General features: G+C 38.2%; 2 protein-coding genes across 4 annotated transcripts in view; both read right to left on the bottom strand.

Moving 5' to 3' along the window:
• fgfrl1a (fibroblast growth factor receptor like 1a) overlaps positions 1 to 19,060 on the bottom strand; it is a 48,268-nt gene extending 29,208 nt beyond the window's left edge. The window contains exons 1-2 of one of the 2 annotated variants that reach the window (XM_077577672.1): positions 18,993 to 19,060; positions 14,060 to 14,151 (exon numbers count right to left, since the gene is read on the bottom strand). In XM_077577672.1, coding sequence (XP_077433798.1) covers positions 14,060 to 14,123 — 64 coding nt within the window. In that variant the 5' untranslated portion in view covers positions 14,124 to 14,151; positions 18,993 to 19,060. Of the gene's footprint in view, positions 1 to 14,059; positions 14,152 to 16,586; positions 16,893 to 18,992 lie in introns of those variants that run through there. The other variant, XM_077577671.1, reaches the window with a different exon arrangement.
• On the bottom strand, positions 17,070 to 25,418 carry tstd2 (thiosulfate sulfurtransferase like domain containing 2). Of its 2 annotated transcripts, XM_077577675.1 has the most exons (10): positions 25,229 to 25,418; positions 24,208 to 24,497; positions 24,026 to 24,134; positions 23,761 to 23,880; positions 23,084 to 23,189; positions 21,711 to 21,826; positions 21,479 to 21,637; positions 19,427 to 19,565; positions 19,123 to 19,346; positions 17,070 to 19,058 (listed from the first exon to the last, which is right to left on the bottom strand). In XM_077577675.1, the coding sequence occupies exons 1-9, from the start codon at positions 25,355 to 25,357 to the stop codon at positions 19,123 to 19,125; spliced, it is 1,392 nt and encodes a 463-aa protein (XP_077433801.1). In that variant the 5' UTR covers positions 25,358 to 25,418; the 3' UTR covers positions 17,070 to 19,058. The 2 variants fall into 2 exon arrangements, with proteins under 2 accessions (XP_077433801.1, XP_077433800.1); XM_077577674.1 differs by lacking the exon at positions 17,070 to 19,058 and having other exon boundaries at positions 19,117 to 19,346.
• Positions 25,419 to 25,724: the final 306 nt, after the last annotated feature.

Here is a 25,724-nt window from a genome sequence, read left to right as displayed (position 1 = left end):
TATCAGAAGAAGTGACATGCATATGCTATGATGCTCTGAGATTTGTGTATCTTTATTATTACTTTTTCCCTGAACATTCATGGAGTTTTCATCTAAGATTTTCAGCTTAAAAACTTTCCTAATAATTTCCCCCCCGCAATACTTTGTGAGTGTTTGTGTCTGTGTGCGCAGGAAAGAAAAGAAAGTTGCAGTAGTCTTTTACAACTTTCCAGTCTGTTTAGTCCATTTGGCCTTTATATTCCTTTTCCATGTGACATCCTGCAGCACCTTAAAGGATGTTTGTGCGTCAGCGCGCCCGTGTGCGAGTGTGTTGCACGTGCACATCTGTTTTTATGCGTTACTACTGTGCAGTTTGATGACAGGAAGACACCACGGCAGTGACGCTAATTTCACTTCTTGCATTTTGTTAGCCTAACAAACTCAACAAAGAGTCCAGTTGCCTCAATTAAACCTTTGTAGATTAGCATGACTTGAATGACTGAGAAGCTATACAAACATATAGAAAAACACAATTTTAGCAGGCATATTCGTGTGTTTTTTAATTAATATTGTGACAGTACGTTAAAAATGACAAAATCAGGCAAATGATTTCGATATAAAATTTTGTAAAAATAATAAAAATTAAAAATAATTTCAATTTTTTTTATAAAATATATATTTTATAATATATATATATATATATATATATATATATATATAATATTTCCATCCATCCATCTTCTTAACCACTTGTCCTACCAAGGGTCGCAGGGGGTGCTGGAGCCTATCCCAGCTGGCTTCGGGCATTAGGCGAGGTACACCCTGAACTGGTTGCCAGCCAATCGCAGGGCTATATATAATATTTGATTACATTAAATATATACGTATATTAAAAAAAACACTTCTTGTTTAGTAGTAAGGGCTAGACTGTTTTTTGGAGCAAAGCTATATCAATGTGCTTTTTCTCTTGGGTCAAACAGAAGACTGACAGCCCGTTGATGCTACATGTTGGCCAATGGTGGCCAACTCTCCATACAGTATATTCAGAATTTTTATCCCCCTAAGCATGTGCAAGAAAAAGGCATTAGTAAATTAAGCACAGCTCAACGTTGCATTTTATTTCATGAAACACTGATAGTCGATGAAATGATAAACAATGATATTTTCGCCATTTTCACTGCGTAGCAAAGGCTGACCTGACAACTTCTGAGTTGTCAGACTGTATGTATATGGTATATGTATATATATGCATTTTATTGCCACCCCTTATTGAGTCATTGTGTCACCATGGCCACCCCACTGAAAAAAAAAAAAAAAATTGGCTTCTCTGCTGCGCTGATCTCACAGCTCTCACTGTTTGTGTGGAGCAAAGTAGCCATAGATGGAAATAAAATGAAATAGTAAATGTTGCCAATGTTCTTGCTGTGCTAAAATAACAACGAGAGACAGCTGACTTGAAAGGTTCCAGAGGGTCCATCACAACACTGCTGTTGCTGTTGGCTGGAAAGCCAGATGGGAGTTTTGTCTTTGTATGTGCGTGTGTCAGGGGGAAAAATACAACAATCAAACTCAGACCCGGACGTGACATCACGCAAAAGTGCTCTCTAAGCTGTGGTTGGTTGGCGGCCAGTTCAGGGATATAGACATACCACTAAAAAGCGGTTTTCACAAAAAACGGGTTACAAAATATAGCGTTCCTACTATGTGAAAACACTTATGTCCATTTTTTTCTTCATTTTTTTATTTTTGGGATGAAACTGAATATAGACATCCCAAAAATGTAAACAAATTATATATATTTTTAAAATTTTTCACATAGCAGCAATGATATATAATTGTTATTATTATTTTTTTAACATATCGGGGGGGGGGGGGGGGTCATGAAAATGTGAATGAGCTTACAAGTATATTTGTCTAAGTTGTACTTTTTAAATAATTGTTTTTTAAATAATTAATGTCAGGTATTCTTATTATTATTTTTACGTTTCTCAAATATTTGTGAAATTTTTAAGGTGATATTGCAGGTTTTTTTTTTTTAGATTTTGTCAAATATTTTTGTATTTCATAAAAAAATTACTACTGCTTTGCATTTTCTGAGCGGCACGGCTCAGTGGTACAGTGGTCGTCTCCCGTCCGTGAGGTTATGGGTTCGAATCTCTCCCCTGGTGGTGACCATGTCGAAGTGTCCTTGAGCAAGACACTGAACCCTGAATTGCTCCCAGTGGACCTGACAGCGCCCTGCGTGGCAGCAACCAACCACTGGTGTGTGAACGTGTGTGTACGTTTTTTAACCCTGTAAAGCACTTTGTGTCTGTGAAAAGCGCTATACGTACAAATAAAACTTCCTTACGCTTTTGATTATTATTATAAAATTGTATGTGTGGTCCATAACTTCTTTTGACACTTGTATGACACTTAATAACATCATAACATGAGATTTGTGAAGTCCACTACTTATTTTACGCTTGTTTGACAGTTAATGATGTCATAAAATTGAAAGCGTAAATAGGCCCATCTGTGCGCAAAGAGTCGTTAACTTGCATGATAATGATGTCATAAAATCAGACGTGTGAAGTCCATAACTTAGTTTTATGAATGTATGATAATGTCATTATTAGTGGAAAGGCGGAACTGTTCCATACAGCTCCTGTGTCGGATCCTATTAGATGGCAAAAGTGTCTAATTAAGTGTCCAGTTGGTGTGCACTGGGTATACAGTGCATGCACGCACACACAAACACACACATTATCTATGTTGAATGACAGCTACAGACACTTGTCTCCTAAAACTCACGTGTGAGCGTGCGCACACACACACACGCACGCACACACACGCACGCACGTCACACACACACACACACACACACACACACACACACACACACAGGTTAACTGCTTAGGTGTGTGCGTGTGCGTGCATGTGTAGGCATGTTGTCATTCTGCCCATACTTAAACACATAGCCCTAATGGTCGAACCCTCACGCACATGTCCAAAAGCTGTCTCCGCCTCTAATAGCAGCTTGTAGCGTGCCAGCCCGCCACACCTGCCTTGTTACACTGGAAGCGAGGGGAGTAGAGGGGGACTTTTTCCAAGGGTGGATTACAAATTGGCTGTTACTCAACTAGCCACGTCAGAGAGAATCTTCCCTGTGTCATCGACGTCTGGTCAAACTATTTACTGACATCTTATTCTTTAATGTTTGTGTGTTGCTACTTTATGTCTGCTTAAAGTTAAAGTCAACCCCCCCAAAAAATTCGGAATACTGTAAAATGTTTTATATGCCTAACTTTAACTAGTCTAAACACATAATTCTGATTAATATTGCGTTTGTGGAATATGACTTTAGCAGCAAAATCCACCCATTTTTATCCATCTCAGAGGCCGGCCATTTTGCCACTTGCTATCAGTTGAAGATGATTTCACAGTTACTCAGGGCTCAGGTAACGGCCAATCACAGCACAGCTTCAGAAAGCAGGTGAACCGTGATTGGTGGTTACCTGGGCCCTGAGCAATTGTTGTGTCATTTTCGGTTGACAGCAAGTGGCAAAATGGACGCTTCTCAGCGGGATAAAAACGGGGGGATTTTGCTAAACGTCATGTTTAGACTAATGAGGTCACATACAATATAAAATTGTAAAGATTTTTTGGGGTTGACTTACACTTTAATAGTTTGCTTCTCCTGTGCCAAAGACTCACTGATCTGTATATATTAATTGATAGCCAATATGCCAAGACATTTGAAGCCGCAAGGCCGCCATATTACTCCTCCCAAGAAACGTTTCTCAGCATACGGTCCTATACATTTGCAGTTTCGAAATTGGAGAACATTAGCATGGAAAATGCATTAACATTATTTATGATGTTTTTAATTTGGTAAACATAAACAAGAAGACTTCAGACATTTTACAACTTGCCTTAAAATAATGCATAAGTCATATATAAATGTATAATGTATAAATTATATGCTTAATTATGTTTACAGGTAGAAATACTTGTATATTTATTATATTTATTAAAGAATTATACTGTAATTCAACAAAAGATATAGAAGATAAGAACAATATTAGATCATATCTAATATTGGGGTCTAAGGAACTGAGCGATAAAAAAAAAGGGGGTCTTCAAAGCAGCACCATCCACTTGTTAAAAAATAGTGACCACCTCACCAACCCACCGGCCCCCGGCCCTATACTAAGAGCCTACGAGATGTATATGTCTAATCTGTACATATACAATACGTACAGTTTCTACAGTAGTCTGCTCATGAGATGGGAGGGGTAAGATGGCCGCCCTGTGACTTCAACAGCTTGGACGGGCATTTATGGGCTATTGGCTATCCAGTAATATATACAGGTCAGTGCAAAGACTACATTCCTCCACATGTGTCTAACCATCAGCTCCTCTCCTACCTCATTCAACCCCTGTGACACAAAGCGTATGTACTAATGGATCCTACCTACATCTAAAGATCAGCTGCACCTTGTTCCACCTGTGTCAAATTATCATGTCCTTGGTGGTCCCATCTGTGGCTTTGTTGTAGTATTCAGGATGTATTTATTTTTCAGACCTGTTTAGTGCATCCTGTCAGTGCATCTACTCACTGTTACAGCCAAGAATGTGTTTGCGGCGGTCGCGTTGACCTTCAACTTCCAATTGCAATCAGAGCATCCGACGGCGAGTAGACGCCTGTGTACAAATTTCAACTGTGTCCAAACGGAGACGGAGACTACCATTAGCTATGGGCTGCTTTTTAACTGTGTATCGGATTGACTGAGTCTAACTTATCAAGCTAGTGGGGGTTTATTTTCATTCAGAGTGAGTGAGTGAGTGAGTGCCTGTGTGTGTTTGTGTTGCTGTCCTCGACCTGACGTTTATCAGCTTCTCTGGAGGCAGACGCTATTACTCATTAACGCAAGTAAGAGCACACCCACCCACGCACCAGCGCATACGCACATGCCACCACACAATCAAACACACACACACACACACGCACACACACACTTGTCTTTGTATCATCATGGGGATATCTCATTGACATAATGCATTTCCTAGCCCCTCCCCCTAACCCAAACCATCAAAAATGATTGCCTACCCCCATTCCTTACTCTAACCTCAACCATAACCCAATTCAAACCTAAACTCTAAAACCAAGTCTTGACCCTCAAAAAGATGTCTGAACTTGTGGGGACCACTAAAATGTACCCACAATTTCAAGTAGTTAAACCGGGAAAAACACTCGTGTATGGGCCCCACAATGTAACAAAGACAAAGGCGCGCACACACCTGCTGCTGTTGCCATTTTACCTCACACATTGATGCAATGTGATGTTGCCTGCGACGCCGTGCGCTACCTCAGTTCAACAACAGTCAATGGATTAATTAAACACATTTGGCTTTTTCTTTAGCTTTTTTGGGGAGTTACACTTGTGCCATAAACGATCATAACATATGGTGTAAGAAATAATGAAGCAAATCGCAGTGATAAAATCAAAAAGCAAAACATGCTTTGAATAATGTTATTGTCATTCGATGGCAAAATAATTGAATATAGTTGCCACTGTATTTATTTACTGTATTTATTTAAAACTTTTCAACCTTCAAAAGTCAACAGATCGGTACTTTAGTACTCTGGCTAATTGTGTCTATGGGGTTAGTCTGACTGTATAAGTGTTTTTTTTTGGGTTTTTTACAACATAGACTATTAGGAGAAACTGAAAAAAAACTAAAATTTGAAAAGTGGCGATGATGATTCTGTGCCTTTGTGCTCCTTCCTCCTCCACCTGTGTGTTTGCACGTGTATGTGTCTGAAGAGAGAGAGAGTGTGTGTGTGTTTTCTGGTTGACTGGGTGGTGAGATGGACATTCCAAGCATGCACCCAAAACACACACACGCGCGCACGCACACACACACGCACGTACACCATGCCCACCTCCCACATTCCTTGAAAATCCTGAGCTGTGACTAAGTGCATTTGTTGATCTGCGTGTGTCTTGTCCTAATCTGTGGCCAAGCCCCAACCTCTCGGCCCTCTCAGTGTTTCGCTGAGGCTAGAAGCATCCAAACAAAGAGCGTCTCTCCTGCCTAGTGAAGTGTCACGTCGGATGATGGCTTCCTTTCACCCCCCACTGTGCTCTGTCCCACATGTCTTAGACTAGTCTGTGAGCAATACTCTACATTTTCAATGACTGTTGTGCCTGCTGTTGGTAATATGCTATGTAATGTAATGTGCAATACATACTAGCTAACTAAATAAATAACTAAAACAAGTAAAAAAACAACAACCAACTAAATAAAGCGACAACCAAGTAACTAGCCAACAGAACAACCAAATAACTAAATAACATACCAACCAACCATCAAACCAGCCGACTAACCAACCAAGGAACAAAACAACCAACCAGCCTCTGACTAACTAACCAACCAAGTAACAAAAATGTTTAACTAAATTTTTTTTTCATGAACAGACTAATCTAACTAATTATTCTCCCTATATTTGAAATGCAGTTATGGTTATTGTATGAGAAATACATTGCATTACAATGTATTTATTAGATTGTTATTAAAATTATTATTATTATTAAAACATTGTGCGGTGACTAGCTCTGAAAATGTCATTTGCGCACAGTTAGAGGCACTGTTGTTGTCGGACTTCGTCACAATAAAAGTGTCTTGACAGCTGAAATGTAGACTGACTTTTATTTTGGAGGTGCCGCAGGAAGCATGTCACGACGTGACGGACGTGCCGTCCTTCTTCTTTCTGGACCTTAAGGCTTAGCATTATTTAGCATTATAGCAAAGATTCCACGTCCTCGCCTGGAACTGTTTTGACAACTTTGACAAGAGTGACATCAATAAAAAATAACAGTCGATATTTGCCAAAAAACGGCCGCCATGAGGAGCGATTTGTTGACAATCATGTTCTACCAAGTGCCATATTGCGACTCCACAAGCACCACAACAGCGATAAAGATACCGGTAAGTCATAGCGACACGCTCGCCTACGTAGTGTAATTAATAGCACCAACAATTGTATTTCTCTTATTTCACGAGTGCTAAACATGCGAAAAGTGTTGAAAGAAATATGATCACACTCATGGAGGCGATGGAGTGACATTTGTATGTGAATGATGCATGTTAAGCCTAAAGTTGGGCAGTTTTCTGACGTAAATCAATCATTTAACACATCTTTATATGTGTAGAATTATAAACTGAAAATATATCACCATACTCTCATATTTGAAAGTGTACAAAAGTATGTTTTTCAGAGAGGTCAAGTGGAAATATAGTATATATATATATATATATATATATATATATAGCCATGATAGCATTAAGCACTGTATATTTTAATAGAATTGGCAATTTCTTTTATCTATTATTGATTATTTTAGCCCGCAACAATCATAAAAAATGCCCGGGAAATGCTGGAGGGACTGGCTACGTTACGTTACGTTTAAGTTAACGTTCCCAACACTGCGTATTTGTGAAATAGATTTGCTACAATAATGGCCCCATAGTAACCAACCAAATAATCAAAGAATAAAAAATTAACAAATAAATAAATAAAATAACCAACGAGCCAAATCACCCAATCAACCAAGTAACACATACAATCCAAACCAAACAACTAAAGAAACAACTAACTAACAGTAAATAGTAATCACTGTACTTGATGTCATTAGATTGTGCTTCGGTACCACATATTTTGTTCGGTGAGTACACGTGCATCCCACAACAGGAACCCAAAAGCTTTAGAAGTGTTGACTGACAGTGAATGTGAATACATGAGCGCATAAACACACGCACGCACGCACGCACACACACACATGCACAAACACAGATCAGTCATCATGTCACTTCTATTTGTCAATGTGAGCTAATGTCTCTGTCTCCATGCTTTCTGCACTTGTAGTTACTTCTCTCATCCTGATGCAAACAGTTAAGAATGTGTGAAACCTGTAATACAAATGTGGATGAGAACGACAACAACACTCAACTTTCAAGTTAGATGTATTTCGTATTTCGTCGTGAGCTCTTGGAGATAGAGTGCAAACTGAGACCAGCAGACACGGCAGTAACACTACACACTGAAAAATATGCCATATTTGAATTGATGGTCATCTTAACATGGTAACTCTACGACTCCATGTAGCAGCATGATTTATTCAACTAGTCTACTGAAAATTCATATACACATCCAAGCTCAAAATGATTCACTACAAGGAGTTACAGTGCGTGCTTTGGGGTATTTGCCGGAGATGTTTTCCAAATGACAAAAACAGCATGTTTTTTGTGTGGTACAATCTGACTGAACAGTTCCGCTGGTCTCCCAACCCCTCCTCTTGCCTTGGCTAAAAGTCGGCGCAAAGAGCGCACCAATGCGCATAAGTGGCTGTGGAGATTACGTCCGCGGAAGAATGAATGAAGAGTGGATAAAGAATGGGGCCATTGTGTCCCGCTGTGACAACAACGCCGCCGGTACAACACAGGGATTACAAGCACATAATAATGAGCTGAGCACTGTGTGATGGGGGAATCATTAACATGGCTCAAGCATCATGTCCATCGCTAATACATGCATAACTCTTCTTCTGCACATCTGCTCAATTAAGTAACTAATCAACCAACTGACAACCAGCCAAGTAACAACAAACCAATCAATCAACTGAGTAACTATTCAGCCAACCAAGTAACAAACCAATTAACTGTCTAATCAACAAGTAACAACAAAATAAACTAACTAACTAACTAACTAACTAACTAACTAACTAACTAACTAACTAACTACCAAACCAAGTAACAAAACAACTAAGTAAGTAAACCAATCAACTGAGTAACTATCCAGCCAACCAAGTAACAAACCAACTACCTGTCTAATCAACCAAGTAACAACAAACTAACTAAAATAACAAACCTAACATATAGCAAACTAAACAAGTAGCTACCCAACCACTCAGCTATCTGCACCACCATGTAACAAACCAACCAGCCGACTACTCCGACAGGATTCTGCACATCTGCTCAACTAACTAACTAACTAACTAACCACGTGAGTAACTACCCAACCAAGTAACAAAACAACTAAGTAAGTAAACAAACATGTAACCAACCAATTAACGTAATAACGTAACCAACTAATTAACTACCCCCATGGAACAAACCAAACAACCAAGTAATGTATAACCAACCAACAAACAAAAAAACTAACTACCCAATTGACTGGGTAACAAACCAACCAACTAACCAACTATTAAAAAAGCAACTTCCCAACTGGCCAACAGACCAACCAAACAATATAACTGAAGTAACAAACCAACCTGATAACTACCCCACCATGTAGCAAGCCACAAAATCAACCAAGTGAATCACAAGTCAACTAACAAACCAACTATGTACCCAGACAGGCAACACACCAACCAAATAAGTTCCAAACAAGCCAATCAACTACACCGCCATCAAACAAAACCAACCAACTAACTACTCAAATCTCCATGTTATAAAGCAACCAAGGAATTAAGTATTTACTACAACATGTAACAAGCCAACCAACCAACTATTCCGATACCTAACAAAACCAAATGACAGAATAACTAACAAACCAAGAGTCAAACTGAGCAAGCAACTTGCACAAGCTGGAAAAACAAGTAGCAAACACATAAACCCACCGACTAACCAAACCATCAAGTAGCAAACCTAAGTGACTAACCAACCAAACAACATTATCACTACCTTTCTTTCGTGATTGGCTGGCAAGCACATGGCATCCATTTTGGCTCATACTGCATGTTTCCTTATAACTCCTTGTACTGTACTCCATAATCACAGTAGAATAACATGCATTTTATTGTTTGTTTTTTTTATAACTTTTTCTCTCCATATTTTCCGGAACTCCTTTTGTACTTGGCTGGGTTCCGCTGCATTCTAGTAAGGCGTGCGGCCTCCATATGGTTCCTTGTCCTAAAATATTGCACTCAGATTAAAATATGGACTTTTGCAATGATTGCAATGGTTGACCCATCAACCAAAGCAATGCGACTAAACATTAAAAAAAGGAATTCTATCAATTACATGAGGCGACAAAAAAAAAAAAGTTTGGTGGCTGGATACGACGTCTTGAGACCTGTGGTCTTTGCGGGCCCACCAGCATACACCCACCCCCACATCTCTCACACTACTCTCACATTCCCTGTGTGGTGTGGATTCCACGTCAGCAGCTGGCACTGAGGCGGCAAGGGTGAAGGGAAGGGAGATTTGGATGTGGGGGGGTAGCGGGGGACTGGGATGGCGAGAAAGGTTTGCACATGTCAGCCATGCTGTGCCACAACAATGACAGACAGCTTCTAATTCTGTCGGCCACATCTTTATATTTGACTTGAGGTTTGGTCTTTACGAGAATGCATCCGGATTGCAGCGTGACTGCCGAGCGGCAAACAAACCCGCACAAGAAGCCTATAACAGTCACAGACAAAAGTAATGGGACATGGCTCTTGATCAATCAATCCTTAGTCCTTAGCAAGCCAAATTGAGGACTTGGAACACTTTTTCAAGCTACTTTGATCAAATTTAAGACCTTTCACACATTGAAAGTGGGAGATGGGCTAAGTATCATAAAAATCTGACATTTTAACAGCGGTTGTACAAACAGGTAATATAGTAATGGAAAATATCCCAATAAACAAATTATTAACCATTTAATTAACCAGTGAATCATAAAACATCACAACCTACTAAGTACTGTAACAAACCAATGTTCGGTTTAACTATTTAATAACCAACCAACCAAGTAACTAACAGCCAATAAAATATTTCATTAACTAACCAATAAACTTGGTTGAGAGCCTTACCTACAAAACTAACCCACAGACCAACAAACATCAACCAACCAACCATTAAATTAACCAAACTACAAACCGAGTAAAAAGAACAAAGTAGCAAACCACCCAACAACCAAGTAACTAACAAACACCATGAACAACCAATAATCAGCAGACAAACCAACCATGTAATCAACCAACCAAACATGTAAAGAATTTAAAGAACTAACAAATTATTTAATCATGCACCAACCAATTAACCATTTAATTTAGTAACCAACAAATGAATACAACCAACCAAGTAACTAACCAACAAAACCAAGTAATTGATCAAACAACTAACCAAACAAGTAATAAAAAATAATCAACCAACACCTTCGGCTTATAAACAAGTACAGTCTACATATGTACATTTTTTTCTTTTCTTTTTTGTAATTAGGTGGCTGTGGCTTGGAGGTGCACTCATTTGTCCGGGAAAAATGGTAACTGCAACCAAACAACCTAGGAACTAACCAACAAACTAATCAATTAACCAACCCATACAACAACCCATATATATCGTATGTTGTGATTATACTGCATGCATAGCATATTGTGAATGGGGGTAAGGTTTGCAGACAGTGGTGTAGTTCCTAAACATCATGTCAAAACCACACGCTAACAACACAAAATTACTGACACTACGTTTAGACTTGTCAGGCTATTTTTGCTCAACTGTGTGTTGTCCGGTGGAGGGAGCGAGAGGGCCCTGTGTGATACAGACTAACACTCACAGGAGGAAAGACGATGTCAACTTTTGACAAAACTATTGGGATAGGCGGTATTGATTTGAACAGCCAGCAGTGGTTCTCAAATTGGGGTTTTTGGGTGTCTGTGAGCTTTAGGTTGGGGGTCCACAGGCATACAGCTTCATATGGTTGATGTGGCTTTAAGAGGGCTTATGAGAGCGAGCCTGGATGTTGGTGGGAATCCAGCTATTGTCTTAATAGTACTACTCCTTTCTTTTTTGGAATATGTGTCACAACATACAGGATCCATCGCTAATGCTAATGCTCATAGTTGACATACCACCCCTCCCAAAATATCAGTTGAATTCAACATCAAAGGTTTGCTGTACTGTATAGTCTTCTGGAAGTCAGTGAGACTAACTTGTAGCAGCAAAACAGCAGCAAACTTCAAAAGGAGGCAGAGTTGTTCTCATTAAGCACTAATGTAAAAAGCAAATGTTGGCCTTCAGGATCTCCACAGCTGCCGTCCAAATGTCTGTGACACAATTTTGACTCCTTCAAATCTATGCCATTTCCTACCGCTCACATTCGAAGCAAGACGCTTATTGATTTTAAAGGATGTGGAGCAAGACCACAAATGTTGAGTGTAATTTGACATAATTATGTGCTTCTAATTTCCCTTTTCTGCTCAACACATTTTAATAAACCTTTTCCCTGCCACGGAAATGAGAGCTAGTGCTTACTATGTTCTTACAGGGTTCCTTTGTATTTTGGTATAATATAAAAAGCGATTTAGAAAAAAGAGAGTATTAAAGAACAATAAAAAGCTTGTAAATACTCCACAGAAAAAGTGTTCTGATCAGAACGAAGCCAGGGAAAACCCTGAGTCGTATTAAATAGTACGTCAGAAGCCGGTTGATTCCTTTCCAAATTGGTCAACAATCCGGCTGAGACAGCCATGAGAAAGGGGCTTTCCTGGTCATTTGGCCTCTTGTTTGTTTTCTCCCGCTGTTCTGCCTGCTTCCTGGCTTCCAGCGTCACTTCCTGCCTGCCTTCCACGAAGGAGGAGGAAATGTCCAGCAAACATCCCTAACAGCCTAATCTGATCTACTCATCTATGGCCCCTGTGTTTACTTTTGGTCCCGTGGCTGCACGCCGCCTGGCTGAATGCCCCTTTGTTGTGGCGAAAAAAAATGACCACCAGCGGCACGATCTTGGTGGCTTCCGTCGATGGTTAGCGTCCACTCATCTGCACGGGGCACCCTTATTTGTTGTTCAGGGGTTCTCACCTTTTTGGGTCCCTTAGAGGGGAGAAACTTAAAAATGAGTACTGTAAGTAAATAAAAAAAATATATTTAAAAAGTACCTTTAAAGAGATGACTCACAAAATGCTTCACAGAGTTAAACTACAGTCAAACATACAGTATATAAAGTACACAACCTTTTTTTGGTTAATATATAAAAATATATATAATCAAAATTAAACACAAATATTTGTATTACAGTAACTACCATGGTTGGTATGTAAGTAAGTACACAATAAAAAAATGTTAGGACGTTTTATCTTCCTAAGTGCAGGGAAATTAAATGTTTTATCCGATTTGGGTTATTTATTTATTTTAGCTGGGTCAAAATCTCTCAATCCAAGATGAGTTACTTGATCTACTCAATCGCTGGGTTATAAAATGTTTTTAGGAATTCAATATATGTGGTATTGACCTAGCATATGGGTTGTTTGGCTTTGAATCACATTGACAGACTTTCATCCACCCCATATAATTTAAATCTCCACAACTGGCCAGTCTAGGCTCCACGAGGGCACAAACTCGTACTTACACTTTGGGTTATTTTTAACCCAACTGTTCTTTGTGTGTAACCAGGTAGGTTGGTTAATTGTATGTAACACAGGAAGGTAGGTTCAGAAGGTGGGTAGGTTGCTTAGTGATTTAGCAGGTAGGTGAGTAGGTAGGTAGGTAGGTACGTATGTGAGTGGGTAATTAGGTATAGTAAATGGGTAACTCACTAAATAGGCGGTTAGGTATGTATTATAAGTGTAATAAAAAGAAACTTAACCACATTTAAGTGAATGTAATTCAATATTCCCCCATTGTCACTAGCTGATGTGCACAGCTTCCACTAACAACATGGCTGTGAACAGAGCTATATTTTGCTATATTTTGCCACTTTTCTAAAGTGACTTAAAAAAAAAAAGTGAATTTTATTCTAGCTAAGAATAAGAAACATTCTAGACGAGCATAATCTTTTTCAAATTGTCGGTTCCCATATAAACACTCGGTATGCACTTTATAAAATGACATAATGAATCCCCCTTGTGACGTCTCGCGATCCCGGGGGATCCGGGCACCCCAGTTTGAGAACCACAGCTGCAGCGTCTTTGCTGCAGGGACTCTGCCCACCCACCTCCCAGCTAACAAGACCACACACGGAGAGAGTCACGTCAACAGTACGACATGTAGTGACGCAAAAAGAAGCAGAAATATTGGGACACAAAATTCACATTTCCTGAACATCACTAACCTCTGGCCGCACTGCACATCAAGATGGACTCGAGCAGCAGAAGGTGGAAGAACATTGACGTCATCACAGAGGTTTTAGAAGACGTCTTCAGCCTAGAAGAAAAATGGTTGTTGTTGTCAATAAACTTTGTAGATAATGGCATGTCAATGACTATCAGCAATTTGCAAGTTTGGATGTGCATTTTAATCATTCAATCCTTTACTCCTTTTCAAGCTTGTTTGTGGTTTAATTAGAAAAAAATCATACACTTAAGTGTTACTTCCCGATAAGAACACCAGGAGTCACAATTTTTCTGTTGCAATGGGTTGGTTAAATGTGAAAGGGTTGCTTGGTGTGCTAGTGTGAGTCACCAAATAATTTTTTCTCATATTTGACCAGCTCATTCTTGTGGCATTACTTGTTCTGGAAATGTTTAAAGGAACCCCAACTGTCATGACAAGTTTGTTCTATATTATTCATTTGGTTGTTATTGAGATTCATTTATGAAAAATAATTTCCAGTTTAATGCATTTTGGAGAAATTTTATTTAGACCTACGCCGCCATTGTTATTTACGTCACAACGCATTCAGTGCGTAGTGACGTAGAACGGCGGCTTGCTCTCTGCCGCGCAATGTGAAACGTCTATCAAGAAAGAAAGGCAAGCCTCCGTAGCGTTCCTAAAGGGACGATCAAGACTCTTGAATGCGTCTGGTGAATGACGAGAGGACAGCGTTGGGGAGGGTGGCTCTCCCGATCGCGTGTTGTTTCTTTAGGAACGCTACGAGTCTTACCTTGCTTTCTTTATAGGCATTTTACATTGCTCGGCAGACGCCGCCATTCTACGTCACTATGCACGGAATGCGTTGCGACGTAAATAACAATGGCGGCGTACGTCCAAATAAAGTTTGAATCTCAAAGTTATGTTAGCAACAAGTATTACAACTTCATTCTTCTGTTATTGGTATTACTTAATAGCATCATATTGTGATTCTATTCTCGCTGCATTACTTATTATTGTGACCTTTTCTCTTAATACTATGATTTTACTCCTGTAACGTGGCTTTTTCCTCATAATATTACATGTTTATTCTTGTAGCATTGCTTGCTATTGAAATATTAACGCTTTTTCTTTTAGTTCTATTCCTTTACTCTCATATTTTTGGTCATCTTTCTCATACTATTGCAACTTTATTCTTTTCTATTCTTCATTACTTTTTATCGCACATTTACAACTTTTTCTCATAGTATTCCCAGTTTATTTATTCCATAACATTACTTTTTATTGTAATAAAACTGATTTTTCTCAATTTATTTAGGTAAAAAGTATGTTTTACCATATTATTATGACTTTTTTTTGTACTGGTATGATTGCATTCTTGTCACATTAGTTTTTTTCTCGTATATGTATACCGCACATTTCCGTCTTTTCCTCCTCACAGTTCCACTGTTTGTCTATTCAGTTCAGCCTCTACACTCCTTGATGGACAAACACGATTGAAAATAAAGCAAGAGTACGGTCAGGACACATCTCCTGTCATTCCTAGAGCTTTTAGAGCAAATCACATGCATGTGATGGGACGGCGGGTCGATAAACCTGTCAAAACTCAACTGACATATCCTACAACTATACAACATTTATTATTTATAGTGAGATTTATGACATCCACCTGTCCAGTGTGTCTCTTTTCCCATGATTGGGCTTCTTATCTAACTACTTTATAAGGATTACACTGATACATTTTAAGGAGAGTGGTTTTATTGCTGCTCATTAAATAGAGTATTTAGTGGAAATCTGCCACATCAGTCATAAATCACATGTAAAAAGTCTGTATTCAGTATCTGACTAGATTTATTCTTAATGCCACCTTTTAAGGAGATCAACTAAAAATGCAACAGATCATACATGACAGCTTTGAAGCAAATCCCATTTTTGTAGGTTTAATTTCACATCTCTGCTTGTCACTCAACACCACACTCCCCACAGAGATTTTACATCAATTCCTTAAGTAAAAAAAAGAACAATTTGTAGCTAAATATGAACTGTAATATGACTATACTGTATAAGTGTGCCACCTATTAAAAATGTGTAAATTTTTACAATGCATATTATTTATGGCGTCAACCTGTCTGGTATGGGAAACTTTTTGATTTCGTATCTATTTTGTAAAGATTAAGTTGACATATTGCAAGAAAAGTCTTTTATTAAAATAGTATAATAACGTTTGACGCAACAGCGAAAATCTGCCACATTAGTCTAAATGTCAAGTCGGTTTTAAAGAGCCAAACTAATGACTAATGTGAAGAAAATCCTATTTTTGTAGTTTTAACGTTAATGTGAACATGTCCTCATTAAATAACAACACAGCAAGACTATAGCGTCACTTTACGAAATAATAAAAAAATGTTACGGCTAATTACTGATTGTAATAAGACTTGATAAATGGCCACCTGTTTGAAAATAACGTGTAGCAGATAATCCAACCAAGAAAAAATATTAAGACGTGACACGTGCAAATTTTAATTAGGTGCATGTATAACGGCACTTACTTTTTAAAAATATGTCCACCAGCCATTAGATGATTAAATTAGCTAATCCACCCAACAAAAAAATTAACGGATAGAATAATGACGTCAATGGCTTAATCCAGCAGTTGATTCGCCTCTTTCCTGAAAATATATCAAGCATCAGCAGGAATAACGATCTTAAAAGCAGAAATAAAACAAAATGCTAGATGAAATAAATCAAAAACGCTACGTGGGGGTAATACTACATTTAAAAAAGCGCCCCGGGTGCTCCACTCGGCGTCTTCAAACTTTGAGCCGCAGGCAGGAAAACAAGAGGGTTTCTCTGGACTGAGCGTCCCCGCCCACGCACGGAACTTTCAGCCAATGAGAGGCGAGGCCAATCAGCGTGCTGACCAATTAGAATGCGGGCGCGTCGGGAGAAAAATTTGGAGCATGTTCATTGCGACAGCCTTCAAATAATGACGAAATGCAATGACTGTACTGTATTAGGATAAGAAAAAAAATACCTAAAAGATAGTTTTGAAAGTTTTTTTTAAATTAAAATAAATTAGTACTAATCTAACTAAATGTAGTAACATCAATCTTCCTAATAGAAGCCACAAATTGCACCATTTTACAGTTGATTTTAGATGAATAATAAAACACAGGGTGGATCTTTATTTCTTCATGAGTCAATCGAATATGACATTTGTTAACATCACTGGCTGTTTTCAAATCATTGTGAACGGACGACGGACAAATGCCGCCATCTGTCGGTTATAATGCATTACTACACACAACCATTTGGATCCAATCACATTTCTCAGTTACGGTTGTGCAATGGGCAAAAATGTATTTTTACTCGCTTATAGAAAAAGCAAAACACAATGTTGAGGTTTTTTTTTCTCCTTCCGGGATTTGATTTATTTATCCCGATACTAAACAAGCTTTGAAACAGGACAAAATTGAACAGTGAATCATAATCACCGCCTTTGAATTTTTTCACACTTACATTCTACAAAGCACTCATAGACACATTTACCCTGCATTTGAAGATCTAATTTTGCATCCAAAATTAATCTTTTATTAGTAAAATATATCAAAGGGAACAAACATGTACAGTGCAACTAAAATCCCTTTTTAAATTAAGCTCACAGGCTACCTCATTTGGTACACATGCCTAATCAAAGATAAAAACACTCCGCTTTCGTAAAAAGTACAAAGAGTACAAAGAGTACAAATCATTTTGGGGGCCTACAACTCGTTATGTTCGATAACATCGATTTCCTTAGAGATCCCATACCAAATAAAGTTTAAGATGGTATTGGAGAAACTTGCTGGTCTAACACTACTGGATGACTAAAATTGAAATTGCCAGTGAGTATTAAATAAAATTAATGAGAATTTAAAATAATTATTGACAATACCCACATTTTCAAATATTAATTTAACAGTCACAGCAAATTTCATGGATTGTAAATAACTGATGCCTTACCTGAATAAATCTGTTGTTTGGCCTGTGTGAGATTAACGTATTAGTACACCAAGCTGAACTCGTGCAGCAATTTGCTGAAGCATGTATTTATTTTGTTACTCATTCCATAACCGTGTTTATTAACAGCAACAGCACCTCCGACCTACTTATACCTGGATAGCGTCTGCCTGCAACACCACAGAAACCACACTGTGCTCGCCATTTGTGTCAGCAACTCTTTCTCATCATAAATGCCTTGTGTTCTGTGTTGTGGTTTAACCTGAAGCATTTTTGAAGTAAGGCTTGTTGTCTTGCCACATCTCCTTGTGTTTTTCCACAAAAATCACAAACCACATCTGAACATCTGTTTGGAGCTTAAAGAGCTATTTCAGTATTAATCAGTTCCACATTAGCCGTTAATGATCTGTGGTTCACGTTCCTCCATGCCGCTGATATCAGAGTTTTTTCTGCCTTTTGAGATATTAAGAGCTACGTAACAAGTATATGTTGATGAAGTAATGAGTAGTTGTGTTTCTAAATGCTTTAAAGGTGCTGCGTCTTTGCTTGCATGAAGCACATTAAGTTAGCTTGTGTATTATGTGCTAGAAAGTACAGCTACCTGTTTTAAATGTAGATATTGTGGGGAGGTTGGTGATAAAAAAAAAAAAATCACAATATATAAAAACTCGTAATATATGTATAAAAAAAAAAACTCATGATACTAGCAGTGACAAAGAAATAGACTTGGCCAGTCATATTTTTGTCATGTACAGTATTCCTATTGCCTCAGCGGTGCTAAGGATCATGTTCTATGTAGTTCACAATGCTGTGTTCGGCTGAAGCGAGTGAAAAGTAATGACGAACATGTGCTCCTTTTAAAATCGTAACATCACGACAACATTGTGACAATTCTTAATATCACCGTTATCGTTACATCCCTAGCTCAGATACCTGAAAAAAGTATTTGTACCCACCACGGAGTGTTGCAATGCTTTCATTATTGTGGTTGTAGTTTGAAGTGCACTCCGTCACACCAATACCTGTTCCAAATATTTTGGTCACCTCATTTGGCCGTACAACACGGGCAGAAAAAAATTTGTGTACCTAATTAAGTGGCCCATCATCATTATTCACGTCTTGAGGAATCCTGGGACGTCCGTCGGTGCACTCGCACTCTTCTTTGCGCCGTGCGCCGTGGCTAGAGCAGCCAGGGCAGCAAGTGGTGTGCCCCTCAGAGCGGCAAGTGGGGCAGGAGAGCACCAGCTGGCAGCAGAAGCGTGTGGTGCACAGCTGGTAGCGATCCCAGGGGCGTTCGCAGTACCTGCAGGCTAGAGACAAATTCAGGTTAAGAGTCATGAAGTGGGGCCAAAGAATCGGGGGCCCAGGGGAGGGAAACGGTGGGACTCACCAGCGATTACGTCATCATTGGAAAAGATGGAGTAGCGCTCGTCGAAAACGAAGAGCTTCCCGCGGTAAAAGCCATCCGGGAAGCGTTCCAGATATTTGTGGATTCCACCTTTCAGCTGGTAAACTTCTTTGCACACGTTCTAAAAATAGGAAAAGACATTTTTAAAATCAGACAAAACAGGCATACCTCCCTCCACCAGCGCACTTGTGAAATACCAAAAGGTTAGTTTTTGTTGTTTTTAGCTCTCAATAGCCATTACAGCACAAAAAATAACCTGTTTGACGGAAACTAATTATTTCAATGAATTTTAATATTGGAAAATAATAACAATAAACAAATCTAATGAAATTAAATTACAATAAAGAAATACAACATTACCCATTAAAAACTACCTTTTATTTCCAATGAATAAAGAATCATAAATAAGCACAAGTTTCCTGCTTTGATTTTTTACAACAAAAAATGCCTAAATAAATCTGAATGTTAATATGTATAGACAAGTGTAATAATATTGCAAAAATAATTAAATTAAATTACACATTAATAAAAAATACATAAGAAAATACAATAATAAAACACATTAACAATAAAAAAATCTTTCAGTTTGATTTACAAAAATCCTAAATAAACACAACAAATTAACTTTGAGTTTCCACTGAAACATTTGAAATAACACATATAAATTAAGTATCAATCATATATAAATAAAATATAACAAATATTTATTTTTTATATATATTTGAATAAATACATTTAAAAATATGCACAGTCACTTATACGAAAAATACATTGAAAAGTTTAAATATATAAATAGTATTAATTAAATTAACAAAATAAATAATTCTCACATTCAACTACATGCTTTTGGCTAGATAATAGAGAAATCAAATTTGAAAAATAGAAATAAAAAAACATATTTAAAAAACAATTGGAGAAATATATAACAAAATCAATTTAAAATTGAAGAAAGTACATTTGAATGCCGGTATATAAATGAATCCAACACAATAAATAATCCTGTTTGATGAGATTTGAAGTGCCTGATCATGTTAAAATTATCATTAAAAATCATTCTTAAATTAAAAGTGTTACAATCCTAAAATAATTCCTAGCATAATAAATCAATTAGCAATATTTAGAAAATATTTAAAATTACATTTTTGCAGCTAAACAACCCAATCAGATCTGAATTTTAAATGATGGGTGTCGAATGTTCTATCATACATCTACGCTGATGCTGCCCCCTGGTAGAACATCAGTAGTAAAACACAATTTGGTCAGTTCATTCATGACAAGGCTTGGGTTGATACTAGATTTTGACAGTAAGATAACTGTGAACAAAAATATCATGGCATCGCGGTATTAAAATTACAGCTGTAAAGTAGAGTTTTTAAAAAAACATTTTAGTAAATTAAACAAAAAATAATAATTTCTAATGGAAAGCAATCTTTTATTTTGTAATAAAATAAAGAATAGAAAGAAAGATTAACATTCTTCTTCTGTTTAACTTCTTCTTAGCAAGTCACAGTGTCCTATCTGGTCGCACTGGTGAGCTGTTTTTAAAATAGACCTGTAGGCTAGTCATGTTGACTTTGGAGGCTAACTACTACCCAGTGACATCATGTTTGTTTTATTTATTTATTTATGCAAGTTAATCAACATCGCAAAAAGACATCCATGTACAGTGAGTATGTTGGAGTTTGCGCAGTTGCTCTCTCTCATCTTCCTCACTACCTGCCCTCCTTCCCTCTCTGTGCTCTGCTCACCCCTCCCCTCCCTGCTCAGCTGAGGAGAAGGGGGAAAAAAAGACTAGCCTCTCACGATTAACTTCAAAGAGGAGTCCTGTTGAGTAACCTTTGAAAGTAGCCAATCATATTATTACAGTGGGATGTTGTCTGTGGAGTCCCGTCAAAAAAGAAAACTCTAACTGATAGTTTTAGTGGTAATTGAAACACTAACTTTTTAAACCACGGTAAACCGTCAAACTGGTACTCGCCTACTCAAGACATTCCATAATTACAAATAAAGACAAAAGAAAACAAAATAACTCACTTTAGAGCGGAGGTAAGCAGATCCTCGCTCGCAGCGGATGCCTCCGGTGCAGTACATGAGCACCTTCTTGTCTCTGAAGAGCTCCAGGTTCTGGTCCACATAGTCCGGGAAGTAGCTAAACTTGCGGATGTCGGGGGCCAGACAGCGTGAGAACTGACCCTGATGGCGCAACAGTTTTTAAATCAAAAGCGTACAAGTGGCGTGATCAGTAAATGGAGGTTGTGAGACGTACAATTTTACTCTCGTAAAAGTTGCGACAGTCCAGCAGGACGGTGTCGTTGCGTGAATCCCCTTCGGCCAACAAGGCTTCCACCTCTTTGTGAAACTCCTCAGGCTCCAGATGAACTCCTGGGCAGAAAAAAAAACAGGTGCAATACATGACTTACCTGCTTTATACAAATATAAATTAAAACATAAAAATAAATAATACTTAGGCTCTTATCGTCATTTGCTGCAGACAGCAAATGACGATGATAAATCCCCAAGTTCACTTAAGTTGGGGCATAAATAAAAATAGAATACAGTATAATGATTTGTAAATGTTTGTCAACCTATACACAATTGAACTTTGCACTAATAAGAATCCAAATGTTCCTTTATGGAGTTACTCTGTGTTGCTGATATACGGCTTTTGCTTTGCATGGTAGAGATTTAAGTTGCATTTGTATATGCAGCAACAAACTGTGTTAACTGATAATAGTTTTCTGAAGGGTTCCAGCTACCGTGTGGCAATTTACTTTCCACAATGTTGCGGGTTTTTAATGCAGTGCTGCCTGAGGGATCGAAAGTCTCAGGTATTTAATACTTGGTTTTTGGCCTTGATGCATATGTGGAGATATTTCTCCAGATTTCCTGAATCTTTTGATGTTATGAAGTGTAGATAAAGATAAAAAGATAAAGTTTTAATAGTACATTGACCAGCCTTTTTCTTAAAAAACTAGACTAGTTATACATAAAGTGGTGGATTTCACCCCATCCTTGCTTGGGAACAAGAGAGCCTTTTAGGGATGCTCCTTTTATACCCAATCATGGCACACACCTGTTTCCAATTAACTTGTTTATCTGTGGAATGTTCCAAATAGGTGCTTTTTAAAATGTATTTATACTTACTCAACATCTTTTGCTGCCCACTCCTAGCTTTTTTTCCTCTAACATGTTGCAGGCAACACATTCAAAATGAGAGAACATTTGCACACAAAAAAAGGATAAATAAATAAAAATCAGTTTGAACATGAACTACAGTATCTATCTTAAGTGTATTAAATTGAATATAGGTTGAAAACAAACTAATGTATTCTTGCTATTGTTGTTTTATACAATTTACACAACATCCCAACTTCATAAGAATTGGTGTGAGTGAAAATGTAAGAGATGTAGGTCACCTTATTTTCAGGAATATAAATAGGGCAACCTTGGCAACCATGATCAAGTGGTTAAGACTGTCACCTGCCACCGTGGAGACCCTGGTTGAAGACGACCCCTTGTTTCAGTGTGTGCCAATAACAATGTGTGTTTGCTGCCATGGCTCAAATGCAGAGGTCAAGTTTCCTGTACATGTGTGTATATGACAAAAAAAAGAAGATGATTTCATCACGTTAACGGTACCTGCCAGTTGGTAGGAGAGGACGTCAGGGTCTAATCCCATTGGGACAATTTCCTTAAAGACCCCCACCTTCAGATCGGTAAAACACTCTGGACCACCATTGCTTGTCTGATATCACACACACATTCAGAGGGTGATGCATTAACAAAAGAAGAACCTGTTCAATTTTCATCCTAGAAAGAGCAATTTTAGAGCAGTTTAGACTGCTCAAGTCCACTTGCATTGCGGTCAAGTGGGGCAACAACCTTAAGACACAAGTCACCCAATTCATGAGTTCTTTGAGATAGGAGCCGACGTTCAGATTATTTAATGCTCTGAATTGCCAGTTCAAACTTGAGTTACAAGCACTGGATGGTGACAGTGTCAGAACGAATAAAAATAGTGTTAAAAAAAAGAGGCATCCAGCTATTTATTGGCACTCTCAGTTGAAGTTTACCATCAAATTATGTGTATTTCAAACAACCACATATCTTAGGCACTTCTGGTTTGCTAACTTAGGGCTAATGCTAACAGGTAATGATTAGATTTTCTGTGGCTGTGTCTTAACACTCTAAAAATGGATATTTGAACACAAATGGTGCAGCAATGTAGATATACAATATAACAAGACTAACAATCATACACTGGATTTTTTTTGTTATCCTCTGCAAAGAATATGAATCTTACACAAATAACATACCTTAAAATCATCTTTTTCCATGTGGAAAAGAGGATTTGAGCACATTGTGTCCATGTAGAGCTCAATGGCGACGTGGGTGCCCCCCACTGTTCCGTTGATGCCCTCTGTGGCCACCCTCACCTGAATGACAACACTCATTTGGTTCTACGGAATATTTCACCATAGGTGGAAATTCATTTTTCATCAGAAGAACAAATACTCAAGTAAAGTAATGATATCTGAAAATCCAATTAAGCTTTACCATCTACTCCGGATAGCTGCATACCTTGCCGGTTAGATGGAGGCGTTGACATAAAGCTCTCTGCCAAGCACAGACAACGTGTGGCTCCTCGACGCTGCAGTAGCGATAGTAAAGCAGAACTTTGCCAGGGCCTCTGAGCAAAAGAAGAAGAATGGAGTTAAACTGAGTCCAAATTTGCAAATAAAATGTAATGAAAATGTGACTACTTCTCAAGCTGCTCCTCCAGGATGTGACCAACGTCTGGCATCCACGCAGAGATATCCACAGACAAACGTTCATCACTCATTTTGGAGTCATCCGCTTCCTTTTGCCGATGCCTAAGCGTGTGCTCGAACTGCGTCCGTGCCAGCTGTTGGATTTCGCCGGTGTGTGTCCTGGCGACGTGCTGGTGAATGGCAGCATGCTCAGCAAATGCGCGACCACAGCAGAACCAGGATGGACTCTCCCCCACCTCGAGACTCGCTTCCTGCTTGGATGCCACAAAGGCAGCGAAAGACTGAAAAAGAACAAGAAACATTAGCGCTCTAATGACTACAATGTACCGTAAATCTGCACCTATTCGCGGTTCACTACACAAGTATTTACCTATTCAAGTTTATTTCTGTGGAATTTATCCTCCACAAGATGGCGGAACACTCTGGCTAGGGAAAAGTATTAATTGGTGTCAAGGAATGTTGAAGTGATGCCACACTGGCTTCGTGAGAAAGTAGTAATTGGTGTTATGTTTAAGTGATACATGCAAACTGAGAGACTAATATCAGATCTTAAATGTAGTTGTTGATCTTAGCCTTGCTTGTTAGTAGAAAATACAGAGAGTCTTTCCTGCATGTGCATGTCGTCTTTTTTTTAGGGTGGTGAACATCAATTACTTGCAGTTTATTGTTATCGTTTTCTTTTCTATTTTTATCGAGTTAAAATGCTTTTGTAATACAAGGTTTATAGTTAGTTAACTAACAACAATAGTACCGATTCAAAGTGAGTGCAAATTAGCTAATGTACAAATACTTATGTTGATTAATCAATGACTGAACAAGATTGTATTACTTGATTTAGTACTTTTTTTCACATAGATCAGGACTTGACAAAACTTGCTTGAAATTTAGAGTTGACTCGACTTAACTTTTTTTGTCGCAGTATCTTGGGACTTGCTTGCAACTTAAAATTAAGACACGATACGACTTAGTTGCTCATACAGTATGTGAATAGAATGTAATATTCTCGACTCACCTTCCTCTTGTTGAGATTGTAGCACCTTCTAAGCGACGCACAGAGCTGTTTCTCCTCTTTTATTATGTTATTAGGAGAACACGCGTTATTTAGTTCGCAGTCTCGAAACTCTAAGCAAACCGAACTCATGTTTATTTTTAGCAGCTAAATTCGTGTTTTCCCTCGTTGATAAATTAACAAGCTCCTACAGGGCAGGACGGACAGAATAGGAGAGTGCACTCGTGTGTCTTACTTAAATGGGTCCGATAAATAATTTATAAATCTATGTTTATTTTTTTTATTTTTAAGGAATAGTGTCATTCGCGTAGAATATTTTACGATGCATACAATGCTATAGATAAATCCGGAAAGCATTCTTTCAGTTTTTTTTTTTTTAACGCTCACCCTAATAAATAGGTCAGGTCGGAAGGAAAAGGTGATTGCACCTCACTTAGTTAACCATTTCTATTTTTTATTATCAAACATCTTACGTCTTACCTTACCTTATAAAACAACT

The sequence above is a fragment of the Vanacampus margaritifer genome, chromosome 10 (assembly GCF_051991255.1).
Source record: "Vanacampus margaritifer isolate UIUO_Vmar chromosome 10, RoL_Vmar_1.0, whole genome shotgun sequence".
In the NCBI taxonomy this organism is placed as follows: domain Eukaryota; kingdom Metazoa; phylum Chordata; class Actinopteri; order Syngnathiformes; family Syngnathidae; genus Vanacampus; species Vanacampus margaritifer.
This window is presented reverse-complemented; position numbering and strand designations above follow the sequence as displayed.